The following is an 18,461-nucleotide window of genomic DNA, read 5'->3' as shown; positions in this document are numbered from 1 at the left end:
GTTCGGCGCGTCTCTCCTGAGCCCACGAGTTACATATTTGCGTGGCAGTCATGAGTTCCCGATCACTGCGAGCAAAACATCGCGGAATGTCAAACTGCAGTTTTGAAAAGCCATAATCCCGCCACTGCCGAATTAAAACACATACTGATAGACTTTTGCCCTTGTTACCAGACGTATGACATCATCTCCTCATAACTAACCAAACTTCAAATCCGGTATTTGACTGAGAAACCCTCTGTGTAATCTGCACTTATATGTTGAATCAATGCATTGTTACTCCGACCCACTTTGTGAGTGTGTGCTGAAATGCTTATCATTTGCACATCCAGTTATGTTCACTGTCCAGTCTTGTTAATGTGATTATGGGTCAAAAGCTTAAGTAACTAAATGTTGCGTCGTGGACCACAGCGAGACAATCGAGAAGAGAGCCAGTGAGGTTGTGGAAGGATCCGACATGAATCTGGAGCAAGAACCACTCCACTGTCATGGCCAGCTGCGCTAGGTCTCTCGGTATATGCGTTGTGAATACTATCCGACAGATTAGGTTTCACAGTTCTCGACTGGCAATAAATCCAGTTCTTGTTCTCTTCAGACCAAGCATGTACACTGTGAGGTGTATGACACATTGTGTTGTCCTGCTCTAAGTGCTATTGTGCGAAGGAAAAACAAAATGCATGTAGGGGTGGACATGCACGCCAAGGATATATGTATTTTTGTGATGACCAATTGAGCGTTCCATAATGACGAGATCACTCAGGGAATGCCACGAAAACATTCCTCAGAACATACCACTTTCAGACATTTCACGCCGTAATAGCCAATGGCCATCTGTCCGATGCTGCATGAAACACGAACGAGTTTTGCGACATGCATGCTTCTCCATCTGACAAATGCTGGCTATAAGGATTGCACACCAGTTCCACACTAGTGGCTGCAGTAGCGCCACTACAACAATGCAAATCAGGTTTGCTTTAATTGCGAGCTGTAGTGGTCGTGATCGTTCGTTAAGTTTGAGATTGGACGTGATGCGTTGATGTTCGTCAAGAATGTTTGCAAGACAACAAAGATACCATTATCAACACCTCACAGAGTACGAACGAGGTCGTGAAATAGGGCTACGAGAAGCTGAATGATCCTTCTGCGACACTACAGGAAGACTTGGCAGTAAAGCAGCTACTGTACATGATTGCTGGCAGTGGTGGTCACGAAAGTATACGCTCGCAAGATGACCGGGCTCCGCTCGCTAGGTTGGCACTACCGTCACGGAAGACCATCTTGTTTGGCGTACGCCTCTGGCGCTTCGTACTACATCTGCAGCAGAAATCTGAGTAGCAGTTGGCAGCACTGTGACACCGCGAACTGCTATAAAGCGCTTACTTCAAGGACAGCCCCGATCCAGACGTTCTGTAGCAAACATTCCATAGTCTCGGACTTGGGCCATGTGCGATTTCTGACGTGTCAAGCGAGAACTCGTTGGCGGCAGGGTGAAGTGCGAGTGACGGCCATGTGTTGGCTAGTAGGCGGACAGCTGAGGGCCTGCAAGCTGCCTATCTGTGCATTACGAGCCGGCCGAAGTGGCCGTGCGGTTAAAGGCGCTGCAGTCTGGAACCGCAGGACCGCTACGGTCGCAGGTTCGAATCCTGCCTCGGGCATGGATGTTTGTGATGTCCTTAGGTTAGTTAGGTTTAACTAGTTCTAAGTTCTAGGGGACTAATGACCTCAGCAGTTGAGTCCCATAGTGCTCAGAGCCATTTGAACCATTTGTGCATTACGCGCACTAGACCTACACCTGGAGTTATGGTCTGGGGTGGAGTGCCGTTTCAAATGACACCACGAGCTCTGTCGTGGTTATCGCACACATCCTCACTGCAAATTCGTACGTCAGTCTGGTGGACCTGATGTGCTGCTATTCATGAACAGCATTCCAGCGGATATTTTCCAAAGGGGTAACGCTCGTCCATATATCGCGGTTGTAACCCAATATCCTCTACATGAACGACATATTGCCTTGGCTGCTGGATCATCAGAACTGTCTCCAATTGAACACATATGGGATGTCGTTGGACTACAACTGCAGCTACGTCCACAAACAGCATTAATCATCCCTGTATTGACCGACCAAGTGCAACAGGCATGGAACTCCATTCCACAAACTGACATCCGCCACCTGAACAACACAATGCATGCACGTTTGTATGCTTGCCTTCGACATTCTGGCGGTTACACTGATTATTAAAGTTACATCCTTTCTCTTTTGTTGTGTTTCATCTCACGCTTAGCTTATCCGATGAGCTTGCAGTGTTAACCAATTAAATAATTTACATAGACAAATGCATTCTCAAAATTTCATTACTCTACACTAATTATTTTTCGCTGTTGCGATTTTTTTTCTGTCCGTGTAGTTGAAGTAGCATAGAATGACGTATCGTTGTCTGTCATTCAAGTTCTGTTCGACTCGATGCCCAGCTGGACTGAGGAATTGTTACTACCAGAGGTTGCACTCTTCAAAATTTTCCACCCTGTACATCTCCAAATTATCTACAATTTGAATCAGGAGTTTGTGTGTGTGTTTTCCTGTTAAACTGTATGCTATGGAAACAAAATTTCGTTATTTACCCGGTTAAACATCAAATTTCCAACATCGCTGCGGCCGGAAAAAGGTCCTGCAAGAACTGGACCAACCACGACTGAAGAGAATTGTTCAACGTGACAGAAGTGCAACCCTTCCGCAAACTGCTGCAAATTTCAATGCTGGGCCATCAACAAGTGTCAGTGTGTGGACCATTCAACCAAACATCACCGATACGGTCTTTCAGAACCACAGGCCAACTCCTGTACCCTTGATGACTGCACGAGACCCAGCCTTATGCCTCGCCTGGTCCAGTCAACACCGACATTGGACTGTTGTGACAGGATACATGTTGCCTGGTCGGACGAGGCTAGTTTCAAATTGAATCGAGCGGATGGACGTCTATGGATAAGGAGATACCCTCATGAATTCATGGACACTACATATCAGCAGGGGCCTGTTCAAGTGCTTGAGGCTCTGTAATGGTGTGGGGCATGGACAGTTGGAGTGATATGGGAACCCTGATACGTGTAGATGTGACACGTATGTGAGAATCCTGTCTGATCACCTGCATCCATTCATGTCCATTGTGTATTCCGACGGACTTGGGCTATTCCAGCAGGACAATGCGACACCTCACGCGTCCAGAAATGCTACAGCATGGCTCCAGGAACACTCTTCTGAGTTTAAACTGTTCTGCTAGCGACGAAAAGTCCCAGACATGAACATTATTGAGCATATTTGGGATGCTTGCAACGTGCTTTTAAGAAGTGCTCTCCAGCTCCTCGTACTCTTGCGGATTTATGGACAGCCCTTCAGGATTCATGGTGTCAGTTCCCTCCAGCACTACTTGAGACATTAGTCGAGTCCATGCCACGTCGTGTTGCGGCACTTCTGCGTGTTCACGAGGGCCCTACACGATATCGGGCAAGTGTACCAGTTTCTACGACTCTTCAGTGTATATAATCTCAAGACTTCTGAAGCGATATTTGTCCAATAATGTTAATGTCATCTGAGTTAGTAATTCTCTTAGTAGTAACTATTGCTTGTATTAGATGTGTATTGACCAGTAGTTCAGGAGGAAGGAGTTATACAAATTGGTCAGTAATTAATATTCATACTGATATCGACGGAATATGTAATATTGTAAACTTTGGCAACTGGTGCATGAATGTGTAACGTTGCAGAGCAATTTCATCGTGCAGTTGAAATGAAATGTCGTGTGACGAGGGCTTCCCGTCGGGTAGACCGGTCGCCGGGTGCATAAGGTCATTGTTACGTCGTGCCGGTGGTTCCATCTCAAAATTCGGTGAACCTTGCAATTTCTTTCATAATTTACGAAAGCCCTTTGTTTCTATTTTGTGGCTTTTCCGTATTTCTAAGACCCTCTTCCCGTGTTGGAGCGCGAGTCTTCTCTGAAATACGCAATTCTCGTATTACTTGTGACAACTGATCTTGTACTGCCCGGATTTCTCTTTTGTGTTGCGTATTAATTTGATTCTGATTTTGTTTGAATTTCCTAATTTGTTCGTAATCCTCTGTGCCATTAAAGACTACCGGCCTTGTGTCATTCAGATTGTCATCTACCTTCGTAGATAAATTATTTAGCTGATTTGAAAGATCCACTACTTCCTTCGATGATGAACTAATTACCTCCATGTGCCTTCCTGAACAAATTTTCAGAGTATCTACTGTGTCCTTTAAGTTTTCCTGAGTTTTTGCATGTTTCGTAACCGAATCGGTAGATGCAACTGACTCGATTTTAGCCGCGAGGTCACGTGATTTTTATGAACAATAGTTTGCAGTTCTTTTATTACTGCTTCGTGATTCTGTAATGCATTTTCATGCAGCGAAAAAACAGGTTGAAAATGCTCACAAATTTGTGTTTTTACGTCATTACAGACTTTTTGACGTTCCGATTCGATGCTATGTAGCTCAGTAGTTAAATCTTTATGTGTTTGTTGAAGTGTTTCTTTAATTTGTTTCTGATTTCGTTCCATTTGTTGCTGTGTTTGTCTCTGGTGTTATTCCATTGCGTCTAACTTTTGATGCTTTTGTCCCATTTGTTGCATTAATTGTAATAACAATGCACTGGTGTCTGAAACATGTTCGTTCCTCAGTACTATTCGGCAGTGCATTTTGAAAAGCAGAAAATGTGTCTTGACTTATTTGAGAAAACGGTGAGGACGCAAAACCTGAATCTACAGTATTTGCAAGATTGTATCCTGTCAATTTGGATTCCTGAGGCGAGCTGTTGCCGACCGATCGATCGACAACACTTCCCTGTTCACTAATTGTTTCATTGTTTACAACATTATTTGCCGCCTGGTCCAATTCCCTATGCACAATTACCAAACTACTACGCTGAATGTCTGTTAATTCATTATCAGTGGTGCTGATAAGCTACGCTCGGTGTCATTTCACAGTTTACCGTGGTGCCTAGTATTAGGTTTTTCACACTCCATAATTGTCACATTATTTCACACAGTAACACAGAAAAGCACAATTTGAAGAGTAAAATAAGAAAACACATTAAAATAGCACTGAAAATAATATCTAACTAACTGCAAACACAGCTGCAAAATACTTGGTGCAAATCTACATGCATGCCACATCTGTTTTACTGTACAACAATGAAAAACTACAACAACAAAGAAGATTCTCTCTACAATTACACACTAGCAATAAACAATAGCTACACTAATTACACAAACTACAAGAAAAAAAAATCAGAAGATTCCAGTGAGGCATCCTCGGCTAAGGGTCGACATATGAAACATCCCCTTGAAAAATTAATGAATTACTGTGCTGGTAATCCTCTTACGTTATTTGATTTTCAAACAGCTGAGCAGAACCGAACGTACTCTGACATTTCTCTCTTTACTTATTCTGATCAACACTAAACTGACACACAATATTTTTAGCGCAACGCAATCTGACTTTCAATAATCCCTACAAAAAAATGGCCGTGAACAACAATAACCTATACCTTTCATGAATCACTTACCTCACAACAATCTTCGTTACTCGAACTACTGCAGTACAGTGAGCGCCACTACTGCCAGCTGAATAAAAGGTTCTAACTACTGAAGGCACTAACTGCTGATAGGCATAGTCAGCAAATGAAAGATTTTGGTAGAGAACAAACAATGTATTTACCTTAATAATGTTCAAAAGTCATCATATATATATATATATATATATATATATATATATATATATAAACCTAAACAGCCTACTTATATAATGACTGCTGTCTACAAAGGACCTCAGACCGATTCCATATTCCTCGATTTCCAGAAGGCTTTTGATACCGTTCCTCACAAGCGACGATTAATCAAACGGCGTTCATATGGAATATCGTCTCGGTTGTGGGACTGGATTCGTGATTTCCTCTCAGAGAGGAAACAGTTCGTAGTGATAGACAGTAACACATCGAGTAGAACATAAGTGATATCTGGCGATCCGACAGGTAGTGTCATAGACCATCTCCTGTTCCTGATTTATATACCGGGTGATCAAAAAGTCAGTATAAATTTGAAAACTGAATAAATCACGGAATAATGTAGATAGAGAGGTACAAATTGACACACATGCTTGGTATGACATGGGGTTTTATTAGAACAAAAAAAAAGTTCAAAAACTGTCCGACAGATGGCGCTTCATCTGATCAGAATAGCAATAATTAGCATAACAAAGTAAGACAAAGCAAACATGATGTTCTTTACAGGAAATGCTCAATATGTCCACCATCATTCGTCAACAATAGCTGTAGTCGAGGAATAATGTTGTGAACAGCACTGTAAAGGATGTCCGGAGTTATGGTGAGGCATTGGCGTCGGATGTTGTCTTTCAGCATCCCTAGAGATGTCGGTCGATCACGATACACTTGCGACTACAGGTAACCCAAAGCCAATAATCGCACGGAGTGAGGTCTGGGGACCTGGGAGGCCAAACATGACGAAAGCGGCGGCTGAGCACGCGATCATCACCGAACGACGCGCGCAAGAAATCTTTCACGCGTCTAGCAATATGGGGTGGAGCGCCATCCTGCATAAACATCGTACGTTCCAGCAGGTGTTTATCAGCCAGGCTGGGGATGATGCGATTCTGTAACATTACAGCTCCTTTTATACACGATTATCATGCGCAGTCACTGACGTTTTGCTGTCCAGCGCCATCTGTGGGACATTTTGTGAACTTTTTTTTTTTTTCTTCTAATAAAACCCCATGTCATTCCAGGCATGTGTGTCAATTTTTACCTCTCTATCTACATTATTCCGTGGTTTATTAAGTTTTCAAATTTATACTGACTTTTTTATCACCCGGTATACACTACTGGCCATTAAAATTGCTACATCACGAAGATGACGTGCTACAGATGCGAAATTTAACCGACAGGAAGAAGATGCTGTGATACGCAAATGATAAGCTTTTCAGAGCATTCACACAAGGTTGTCGCCGGTGGCGGCACCTACAACCTGCTTATTTGACGAAAGTTTCCAACCGACTTTTATACACAAACAGCAGTTCACCAGCGTTTCCTGCTGAAACGTTGTTGTGATGCCTCGTGTAAAGAGGAGAAATGCGACCCATCACGTTTCCGACTTTGATACAGGTCGGATTGCAGCCTATCACGATTGCGGTTTGTCTTATTGCGACATTGCTGCTCGCGTTGATCGAAATCCAAGGCCTGTTAGCAGAATATGAAATCGGTGGGTTCAGGAGGCTAATACGGAACGCCATGCTGGATCCCAACGGCCTTCTATTACTAGCAGTCGAGATGACAGGCATCTTATACGCATCGCTGTAACGGATCGTGCAGCCACATCTCGATCCCTGAGTCAACAGATGTGGACGTTTGCAAGACAGCAACTATCTGCACGAATAGCTCGACGACATTTGCAGCAGCATGGACTATCAGCTCGGAGACCATGGCTGCGGTTACCTTTGATACTGCATCACAGACAGGAGCGCCTGAGATGGTGTACTCAATGACGAACCTGGGTGCACGAATGGCAAAAAGTCATTTTCTCGGATGAATCCAGGTTCTATTTACAGCATCATGATCGTCGCATCAGTGTTTGGCGACATCGCGGTGAATGCACATTGGAAGCTTATATTCGTCACTGCCATACTGGCGTATCACCCAGCGTGATGGTATGGGGTGCGATTGGTTACACGTCTCAGTCACTTCTTGTTCGCATTGAAGGCTCTTTGAGCAGTGAACGTTACATTTCAGATGTGTTACGACCCGTGGCTCTACCCTTCATTCGATCCCTGTGAAACCCTACATTTCAGCAGGGTAATGCACGACCGCATGTTGCAGGTCCTGTACGGGCCTTTCTGGATCAAGAAAATGTTAGACTGCTGCCCTGCCTAGCACATTCACCAGATCTCTCACCAAATGAAAACGTCCGGTGAATGATGGCCGAGCAACTGGCTCGTCACAATACGCCAGTCACTACTCTTGATGAACTGTGGTATCGTGTTGAAGCTGCATGGGAGCAGTACCTGTACAAGCCGTCCAAGGTCTGTTTGACTCAATGCCCAGGCGTATCAACGACGTTATTACGGCCAGAGGTGGTTGTTCTGGGTACTGATTTCTCAGGATCTATGCACCCAAATTGCGTGAAAATGTAATTACATGTCAATTCTAGTATAATTTACAATGAATACACGTTTATCATCTGCATTTCTTCTTGGTGTAGCAATCGTAATGGCCAGTAGTGTATGATCTAGGTGATAATCTGAGCAGCCTCCTTAGATAGTTTCCAGATGACGCTGTAATTTACCGTCTAGTATAATTAGCAGACGGTCAATTCCAATTACAAAATGATCTAGAGAGAATTTCTGTATGGTGCGAAAAGTTGTAATTGTCACTAACAAAGAAAAGCGCGAGATCATCCACATGGGTACTAAGAGAAGTCCAATAAATTTTGGGTGTACGATAAATCGCATATATCTAAGGGCTGCCAATTCGACTAAATACCTAGGAATAACAATTACGAGCAACTTAAATTGGAAAGACCACATAGATAATATTGTGGGGAAGGCGAAACAAAGACTGCGGTTTGTTGGCAGAACATTTAGAAGATGGGACAAACCCACTAAATAGACAACCCAGATTAAACTTGTCCGTCCTCTGCTGGAATATTGCTGAGCGGCGTGGATTCCTTACCAGGTAGGATTGACGGAGAACATCCAAAATCTGCAAAGAAGGGCAGCTTGTTTCGTGTAATCGCTCAATAGGGATGTGAGTGTCACTGAAATGATACACGAGTTGAGGTGGCAGTCACTGAAACAAAGGTGGTCTTCTTTGGGGCGAGATCTGTTTACGAAATTTCCGTCACCAACTTTCTCTTCAGAATGCGAAAATATTTTGTTGACAGCCACCTACGTAGAGAGAAACGATCATCATAATAAAATAAGAGAAATCTGAGCTCGAACGGGACGATTAGGTGTTCCTTTTTCCCACGCGCCATTCGAGAGTGGAATGGTAGAGAAGTAGTATGAAAATGGTTCGATGAACCCTCTGCCAGGGACTTAAGTGTGAAATGCAGAGTAACCGTGTAGATGTATATGTAGATGTAGTGTTTACTGCTAGTATCTTTCCCCTACATAGAAATTAACAGCAGCACATTCTTATATTCATCATGAAAGACTCGATCGGAAATTTTTGGAGGGCCAACCTTCGGTAATTTGAAACTTTCAGCTTGAAGAATTTCCTACTGAAGATTGATCACAAATTACACAGTTCTGCTTTAGCCTTTGAAAAATTTTCAGTCCACCCAATTTTATATGGATAGCCATGTATTACTCAGAGCTGCGTATTGCATAGAGAGACTTCAAGAATATTTTCGCTGTAATAAAGATGCATCTGCTCATTATGTCCTTTATGACTCACACTATGTTATGTTTCCTTTTTAATTTTTTACCTTTAATGTCGTAACATTCATGTAGCCATTGTGCTTCAAATAAAACGGAATGGTCAGGTCAGTGTGATTAAGTTTAGTGACTTCTATTTTTATTGATGAAGTTATCCTCAAACAATACTGAGGACATTCATCTACTTATGTTGATAAATAGTCGTATCTTGATGAATGCAGCTAAAGTTCTCACTACCGACAGGTTCCCTCTAAATGGCAGCACCATCTACAAGCAATCTAAAACAGCTACATTCCTATCCCTTCTATTATTGCTGCTTCCTTCGTTACGCTGAGTTCCGCTTAATATTCTTTTCGGAAGATATGCTAGGATCTAGAAAACATACATTCCGGATCCCAGATAAATATTTTTGTTACAAGGCAACTTATTATACTAGTAGGCCCTTGAAATTTAAGAATCACACTATCCAACTAATTATATATGTGTACTAGTTCACATACATAAAGAATGGTAAAAAATGGAAAAAATGGTCGTGTGGTGTCAGTGGCTGGGAGGTCCCAGACGGGAAGTTCGGTCGCCAAGTGCAAGTCTTAGTGAGTGCGTCGCAAGGTTGGGTGACTTCCACGTTGACATTGGGGATGAAATGATGATGAGGACAGCACAACACCCAGCAGCCTGGAATCGTACCCGGGCCCCAATGCGTGGCAATCCAACGAGCAGACCATTGAGCTATTGGGGCGGACATGGTAAAAAATTTGTAAGCGAATGATGGGCAAATAGGTTTCAAAGAAATCTCCTCAGATCACAAGGTGCATCACAGAACATCAAAGGCTGAATATCGTTGAAAGACCAATTAGTTTTTTTACCCTGACACACATTAGAAATCAGTCTTACTGTTTTATTACAGAAAATGAATGAGTGAACATGATCAACCATTATTGTCGATTGCTTCAAGGAATCATAAAGAATGGCATGCATTGATGCAAATTTGATATAGTTTCACGACATTATTTGTTTTTCGCCAGAAACGAATCAATTCATGAAGCTCACATAGTCGGTAATACGGACTCCATCGGCCATGCACAGCATCTTTTGGAACTGCTAGTGTTGTGGTGAAGGATTTGATGAGGTAATGATTTCTGTATATTGGTATCATGTCTTTGGAGAACTGGCTGATTTTACAGTATACAGTAAATAAAACAATAATGGAGCCTTTTCTTTGATGGTTTAATCAGAATTAACTTTTACGTATCGTAAGAACACTTCCATCAATTAATTTGGCTAACATCAACTAGAAAGAGTTGAAATCCTTTAATGTTTCCTGGTGCACTAATCTTGCATCACTAGAAAACACCACGCCAAATACGGCTAGGCGGTGCTGTAGGTTGAGGTCCTCCAGTAGGCTGAGGTTCGCCAGTTGGCTGAGGGCCTCCAGTTGGTTCAGGCCCACCAGTTGGTTGGGGCCCTCCAGTTGGCTGGGGCTCTCCAGTTGGTTCAGGACCTCCAGTTGGTGGGCCTGGTGGGCCAGTTGGTTCAGGACCTCCAGTAGGTTGACCAGTTGGATCAGGACCTCCAGTTGGTGGGCCTGGTGGACCAGTTGGTTGTGGCCCTTCAGTTGGTCCAGGAGGGCCAGGTGGAGTCTCTTGGCTGCGGCATGCTGATACCTGTAGTGGAATATAGATGGAAATTAAGTGGTATTCCTTCTGAAGGGATATTAAGATTAATGTAGTTTTGAAATGACGACAATGAATCGCAGAAATTATGACTTGTACTATTAGGACTGAATTATCAGATGCGTTTCTTTACCCTGACGTACATTAGAAACCAGTCTTACCGTTTTATTGCAGAAACTGAATTATTGTCTATTGCTTCAAGGAATCACAAAGAAATGTAGGCCTATGCATTCATGGAAATTTAATGTAGTTTCATGTCATGATTTGTTTTTCGCCAGAAAAGAAATAGTAAACAACTACTGTTATGGTATACTTGATATCCCAGAACAAGTGATAAAAAAAGTTATATAAGAAATAGATAATGAATTATTTATATTTGTTGAAAGCATTAGCTTATGAAGGGGCCTAAAAGTAATTTTGTTGTTTTCTCAGCAAAATAACAGTCGCCGAAGAAAAGAGGGTATAAATTGTGAATATATAAATTGTGGATGACAATAGTGAAGCCATGTGTTTCTGAAACACACAAAATTGTTGATCTCGAATATGAGCTTCAGTGTTAGGACATATTTCCTGAAGGTATTTGTGTGGTACGTAGCCCTGTACGAGAATGAAACACTGATGATAAGTTCTTCAAACAGGAAGAGAATAGAAGCTTGGAAAAGTATTGCTTCAGAACCTTGATGAGGATTAGACGGATACTCTGAATAACTATTGAGGAGGTACTGAATACAACTGCAGAGACAAGAAATTTATAGCACATCATTATTAAAAGAAGGGATCAGTTAGTAGGACACATCCTGAGGAGTCAGTTTGGTAATAGAAGGAAGTGTGAAGTGTTTTGGGGGGGGATTATAGTGGGAGAGCAATGCATCACTTTATTAAGGTGGTTCAAATTGTTAGAGCTTCCAGTAGTTACACAGAGACGAAGAGGATTGCTCAGGTTAGACTAGCAGGAGGACCTGCATCAAACTAGTTTCCGACGCTTCAAAGGAAGAGAAACGGTGATGAAATTTGAAATTTTTTTTCTTTTTTATTACTGAAATTATGTGCAAACAATAACTTGCAAGATATGTGTACAATAGTTCTAACATTAGTTGGCATGTTAAGTTTTTGGCCTTCACATGTAACTACACTTAAGACCTAGGTGTTTTTATTATTTTTACAGACTACCAGTTGTTAGAGAAAAATTCGTCTATGGAATATACCGAACAGTTCTGAAGAAATGGTGTTAAATTACCTTTAAAACTTGCTTTGCTGTATGTCAATTATTTTATGGCATTAGGGAGGTGATCAGAAATCTTTGTTGACAGATATTCAGCTCCTTTCTAAGTCATTGACCTCTTTAATAATTGTTAATATAAGTTTTTTCCTTCTATCTTGTAGGTATGGATTAAAAGGAGAAATTGTACCGTTGGAGTAAGACACCACTGGCATTCTTATGTTCTGGGTGTAAATGTGACATATAAAAGTAATAGTTGTCGTATCCATAGTGTCTGTGGTTATTGAGTTGATTGGTGACGCTGTTGATGAAGTCAAATCCTCAAGGTGGCCGTGGTGGCAAGCAGGAGTGACATGTGAAGCATAGCTGTGAAGCACTTGGAGAAAATTGGAGAAATTCTGAACTGTGGCGCCGACTATAAGGATGTAACTCGTAAAAATTGCACAAAACAACGGACGTTAATGTTCATGACAGTCTCAGTGCTGTTTCACGTCTAGGAGTTTGATCTGTAACGAAAGATATCGGCGTATGAAGAAAATCAAAAGGAACTGACGCTCGTGTCTCATTCTCGACACCACAATAGATTCTATTGACACCCCAAATGTCTGGACAGGGTTCCAGTTGAATTAGCATCAGATCATCTTTTACTTATTCTGAAGCGCCAAACAAATTGGTAAAGGTTTGCATATTCAAACACACGGATGTGCAAACAGGTAGAATACGGCGCTGCGGTCGGCAAAGCCTATACAAGACAACAAGTGTCTGACGCAGTTGTCAGATTGGTTTCTGCTGCTACAACGGCAGGTTAGCAAGATCTAGGTGAGTTGGAAGTGGTGTTATAGCGTACCAGCAATGGGACACAGCATCAACGAGGTAGCGATAAAGTAGAGACTATCCAGTACGACCATTTCACCAGTGTACCGTAAATATCAGGAACCCGGCAAAACATCTAATCTCCGACATCGCTGCAGCCGGTAAAGATACTGCAAGAAAGGCAGCAACGACGACTGAAGAGAATAGTTCTAAGTGGTAGAAGTGCAGTCCTTCCGCAGATTGCTGCAACATTTCAATGCTGGGCCGTCAACTAATATCAGCGTACGAACCATTCAACGAAATATCATTGATATGGGCTTTCGGAGCCGAACGCTCACTCTTGTACCCTTGATGACTGCACGACACAAAGCTTTACGCCTCGCCTAAGCCCGTTAACATCGACATTGGACTGTTGATGGTCGGACGAGTCTCGTTTCATATTGTAACGAGCTTATGAACGTGTACTTGCATAGAGTCAACCTCATGAAACCATGGACACTGCGTATCAGCAGGGGACGGTTCAAACTGGTGGAGGCTCTATAATGGTGTTGGGCGTGTGCAACTGGAGTGATATGGGACCCCTGATACGTCTGGTGACACTTATGTAAGCATCCTATCTGATCACTTGCATCCATTTATGTCCACTGTGCATTCCGAAAGAGATTTGGTCAAGTGCAGCAGAACAATACGACGATCCACATGCGTAGAATTGCTACAGAGTGACTCCAGGAACGCTCTTCTGAGTTTAAACACTTCCGCTGACCACCAAAGTCTAAGAACATAAACGTTATTGAGCATATCAGGATGCCATGCAAAGTGCGGATCAGAAGAGATACCTACCAGTTCGTATTCTAACGGATTTATGGACAGACCTGAAGCATTAATGGTGTCAGTTCCTTCCAGCACCACTTCAGACATTACTCGCTCCATGCCACGTCGTGTTGTCGTGATGCGACACTTCTGCGTGATCGCGGCGGCCCTGTACGATGTTAAGCAGTTTCTTTGGCTTTTCAGAGTAAAATGAGATTGCAATTATCTTGTATGGAATTTATATCCGTCACAACTTTGCAATAATACAAGACCTATAAGGATGATGCTGGGATATTTAACTGAAGAGAAAATCTTAACAGGATGGGTATGTAGTAAAACAGTCTTTATGTCCTGCAATCAACTCTTTTCAACATATCTTGCTTTTAACTTCAGTGACCTTTAGTGTGCCATTCATTCTCTATTATGATCAGTAAATCAAAGGGATAGTCTATTGGAGATAAGTAGATTACACCTAGAAAAAGATGTTTCTTACTGAAGATTCGGTTCATACATACTGTAGCATACTGACCATATACGACAATATTAATGTGAACTAGAACAGTGTATTCCAGCAGCATTGCCAGCAGACTAGCGTAGGACATTCTCACTCTGATAATTCGACAAGGCCGATGCACTGTAGCGAGGACTCAACAGGACTGCACAAGCTCGTGCAGCAAGTGGAAAGGCAGATTTCGACATTGGTAGTGATAGTGGTGTTTTAGGATATGTTACTGGTACTGGAGCATATGCACAACAAATATGCCACTGCCAACTGTAAGTACCAGACGGTTTGCAACGAAATTATTCTCAGGTTTGCATGACAGGATTGTGGCAGGTCGTCACATGGACCTGCAGCAGAAGTCACCAGTTTGAGGTCACAGCAGGGCAACAGATCTACACACTAAGTCCCTCCCGGATTTAGTGCCACAGCGCAGCAGACAATCCCTCAGCAGCTAGGCAGTCTCCTGCTCAGGATGCAGCGGGTCACCCCCCCCCCCTCACCCCATGCATGCCAGCCAGGTTCCTCTATCGGAGGACGGGCGCCTCTAAGCGATGGGCATTTCCCACTGTGAAACAACCGAGGCACCGCACAGGGCCGTAGCAGATACTGACGAGGATACACGCCTGGAAACCGTGGGCCAGCTTATGCAACGAGGCCGCCCGCGCACTGTAGAGAATTTGCGGCAGCATTGTGGGGCATGCAGGCACGCAGCCTAGCACAAATCAGAGGCCACTGACCTGGTGTGCTACGCAGATGCTTCAATGAAGAATTTTTGACCTTCTCTGGAACCTCTTGTGCTCACTCTTCATCTCCATCACCCCTCCCTGCCATTGTGGCTCTATATACACTGACGGAAAGATTTCGTAGTATCAAGAAGGAGCTGTGCCACATAAACGAAAGTTGGTACTGCATCTGAAGGAAGATGCCTGTTCAAATTTCGCGCCAGTCGCATTAGAGTCGCGCTACTTGCGGCAGTATATGAATGTAAATCAGGTTGCTGGATCTTCCTTCTGTGACACTGTAGAAAGATTTGGAAGGACAGCCACTGTATAGGGCTGCTGGTGGTCACGAGAACGTACAGCAGCAGGAGCCACGTGGCTCTACCGAGACAGAAGACCATTGTGTTCGGTGTACTGCATCTGCAGCAGCAATTTGGGCAGCAGCTGGAAGCACAGTGACTCAACGAACTGTTGCAAATCGGGTACTTCAAGGACAGCTCCAAGCCAGACGCCCTGTAACGTGCGTTCCACTGATCCCAAGCCACCGCTATTTGCGATTTCCGTAGTGTCAAGAAAGAGCTCACTGTAGGGCATGGTGAAGGCCAGATGTGTTTTCTGATGAAAGCTGCTTGTGTCTCGGTACAGTGATGGGTGAGACCTGGTTAGAAGGATGCCAGATGAAGGCCTGCAACCAACCTGTCTGCATGCTAGACACACTTGACCTACGCCTGGAGTTATGGTCTGAGGTGTATTCGATTTCGTATGACAAATGGACCACCCCGGCGGTTATTCCACCCACCCTGACTGCAAAATTGTACGGCAGTCTGATAATTCGACCTGTCGTGATGGCGTTCATAAACGGCAATCCAGGTCGTGTTTTCAACAGGATAACGCTCACCCACGTACCGCTGTTGTAACTCAATATGCTCTCCAGTGAGTCGTGATATTGCAGATCATCCACAAACAATATTAAGTGCTCTTGTATTCATCGACCAAGTGCAACAAGCGTGGAACCCATTACCGCAAACTAACAGCCGGTACCTGTACAACAGATCGCATTCACATTTGAATGCTTTAATTCAACATTCTGGAGGCTACACCGGTTATTAATGTACCAGTATTTCAAATTTGCAGTGGCTTATCTCGCACTTACGTTAACCTGTGATCTTGCAATTTTAATGATTTAAATATGTTACCTCGGCAAATCTATTCCCGTAATTTCATTACTCGACGTTAATGATTTTTTGGTGTTGCGGTTTTCGCCGTCAGTATATAAGATTTGATTTCCCTTTCTGTCTACCATCACAATGGAATAAATAAGCAAGCCAACTACTCCCGGTAACGAGCTTCTAGTACACTAAATAATACTGTTGTTCTATTACTCTATAGAAATATTTTAGGGTTTTGATTCATGATGAATTCAATTCTTATCTTCGTGATTAATCGCTATGTTTGTTTACTTCTCATATTTAGCTGTGTGTCATGAGAGTTGTACTACTCGGATTTTTACCACAACATGAGTGAAGAACAAGGATTGACACAGACGATAACAAATATCCTGTAATCATTCATAAAAATGAAGGTATGCAGATGCAAGATCATTAGAAGCATTAGAAATGGAGTACCAGCACGACACGAGGAAGAAAATCTGATGGCATTTTTCTACATTCACCGTCCATCCAGAAAATTCCGAGACAGATTTTATTTCTGGTGTATAAGCGAATCAGTCCAGTAACTACAGTGGCAACCTTAACAACTAAAAAACACAGACATACTTCAACGAGTCAGTTTAAGCAGGTAAGTAGGCTGTGTCAAGTACATAGTCGACGTGCGACCATACGGTGTAATCACGGTTGTGTCAGAAATCGCAATGGAGCAACATCTCTAAGTGTTTAAGGCATTCTTCAGAATGTCTTGAAGAGAAGGAAACTGTGTAACAGGTTTGTCCCATTCGTCTTGACTCCTGAACGAAGGCAACGATGCCTGGGCACATGGCGTGACTACCTTGAAATGAAACACGTGGACAATTCTTTCCTCGAACAAATCATCACGGGTGATGAGATTTGGTGTTATGAAATCGAAGTCACTGCAGAATGACTAAGTGCAGAAATTCACGTGAAGTGTTAACGCTTTGACGACATAACCGACTTTCAAACCAATAGGACACACCAGTTGAACAACATGACAAAGACAGATTTCACTGACAGTTACTCGTGGGTGTGTGAATGTTCTGTGTCTTCTAATCAAGTGGGGGAGGGGTACGTAGGATACCTTAAGCATTAAAACCACCATATTAATTTTTCTGTACATTGTACTAATATATTCTCGAAACTTTTTGGACTGTTGTCTTACGATTTTTGAACTCTGCCAGTAATAACGCGTGGATGCTCAGACGCGGATTTCAGCTGTTACTCTCGCAAATATTGATCCAGTAAGAAGGAGGATGCAGATTATTTACTGATATTATGCGTGTATAGTTCATTAACGATTCACACGAAGTTGATGAATTTGATACAATCTCACAACTCTTTTTATTTGTACGTGTGGAACTAATATGAAGTCGCCTACAGAACCGACGAAGTTGTAAACACTTTCCGACCCTTAGATTCGAGATTAGCATGTTACAGGCAGAAAATTGTGGTACATTTGGAGCATTCAGTGTTTTAAGTGGGTGTAAAAGTAAGTACCAATAAAGATACGTAGAGCACAAATTTCTATAAAGCCTCAGCCCACACTACTCGCCACAAGACAGAGGAGAAGAGCTGCCACTGTCGCCCTCATGGTGATGGAAGTGCTGAGGTGAGCGCGGGCTGCAGAGCTTTTATAAGGCTCGCCACTGCGTGATGTGGAGTACTCGTAATTCCGTGACTCTTTAACAAAGGGACCGAGCAGGGACTGCAGTCCAAATGCGACAGTGGAGGATCCGGTTGTATCACAAGGTCACAGAGCACAGCTGCGACCAACTGCATATCTTATTGTCGCTCAGTTTTTCATCGACACCCGCTTGTTCCATGATGTCTGCCTCAAAGAAAAAATTAACCAATAAGTTATGTCGGGAGTACTCGTACATGAAACTTTTTGTGTCTTGACTCAACAAGAGAGTAGTCGTCTTAAGCCGCACACTCCTTCATCTACCTGCTGATTCTCAAAGCTCAAACTAAGTCCAGTGTGTTACTTTGGAGATTATCCGTCACATCGAAAAAGAAAGTGGTCATGCGTTACTGAGGGTGGCGTACAACGTTACCTTACATACGTAATTTCATGAAGC

General features: G+C 43.0%; 1 protein-coding gene across 2 annotated transcripts in view; it reads right to left on the bottom strand.

Moving 5' to 3' along the window:
* Positions 1 to 18,087, bottom strand: part of LOC124596177 (proline-rich protein 2-like) — a 40,427-nt gene extending 22,340 nt beyond the window's left edge. The window contains exons 1-2 of one of the 2 annotated variants that reach the window (XM_047135215.1): positions 17,936 to 18,087; positions 10,666 to 11,121 (exon numbers count right to left, since the gene is read on the bottom strand). In XM_047135215.1, coding sequence (XP_046991171.1) covers positions 10,801 to 11,121; positions 17,936 to 17,974 — 360 coding nt within the window. In that variant the 5' untranslated portion in view covers positions 17,975 to 18,087 and the 3' untranslated portion in view covers positions 10,666 to 10,800. Of the gene's footprint in view, positions 1 to 10,665; positions 11,122 to 17,935 lie in introns of those variants that run through there. The other variant, XM_047135217.1, reaches the window with a different exon arrangement.
* Positions 18,088 to 18,461: the final 374 nt, after the last annotated feature.

The sequence above is a fragment of the Schistocerca americana genome, chromosome 2 (assembly GCF_021461395.2).
Source record: "Schistocerca americana isolate TAMUIC-IGC-003095 chromosome 2, iqSchAmer2.1, whole genome shotgun sequence".
Taxonomy (NCBI): Eukaryota; Metazoa; Arthropoda; class Insecta; order Orthoptera; family Acrididae; genus Schistocerca; species Schistocerca americana.
Note: the sequence above shows the minus strand (reverse complement) of the source record. Positions and strands in the feature narration are given on the sequence as shown.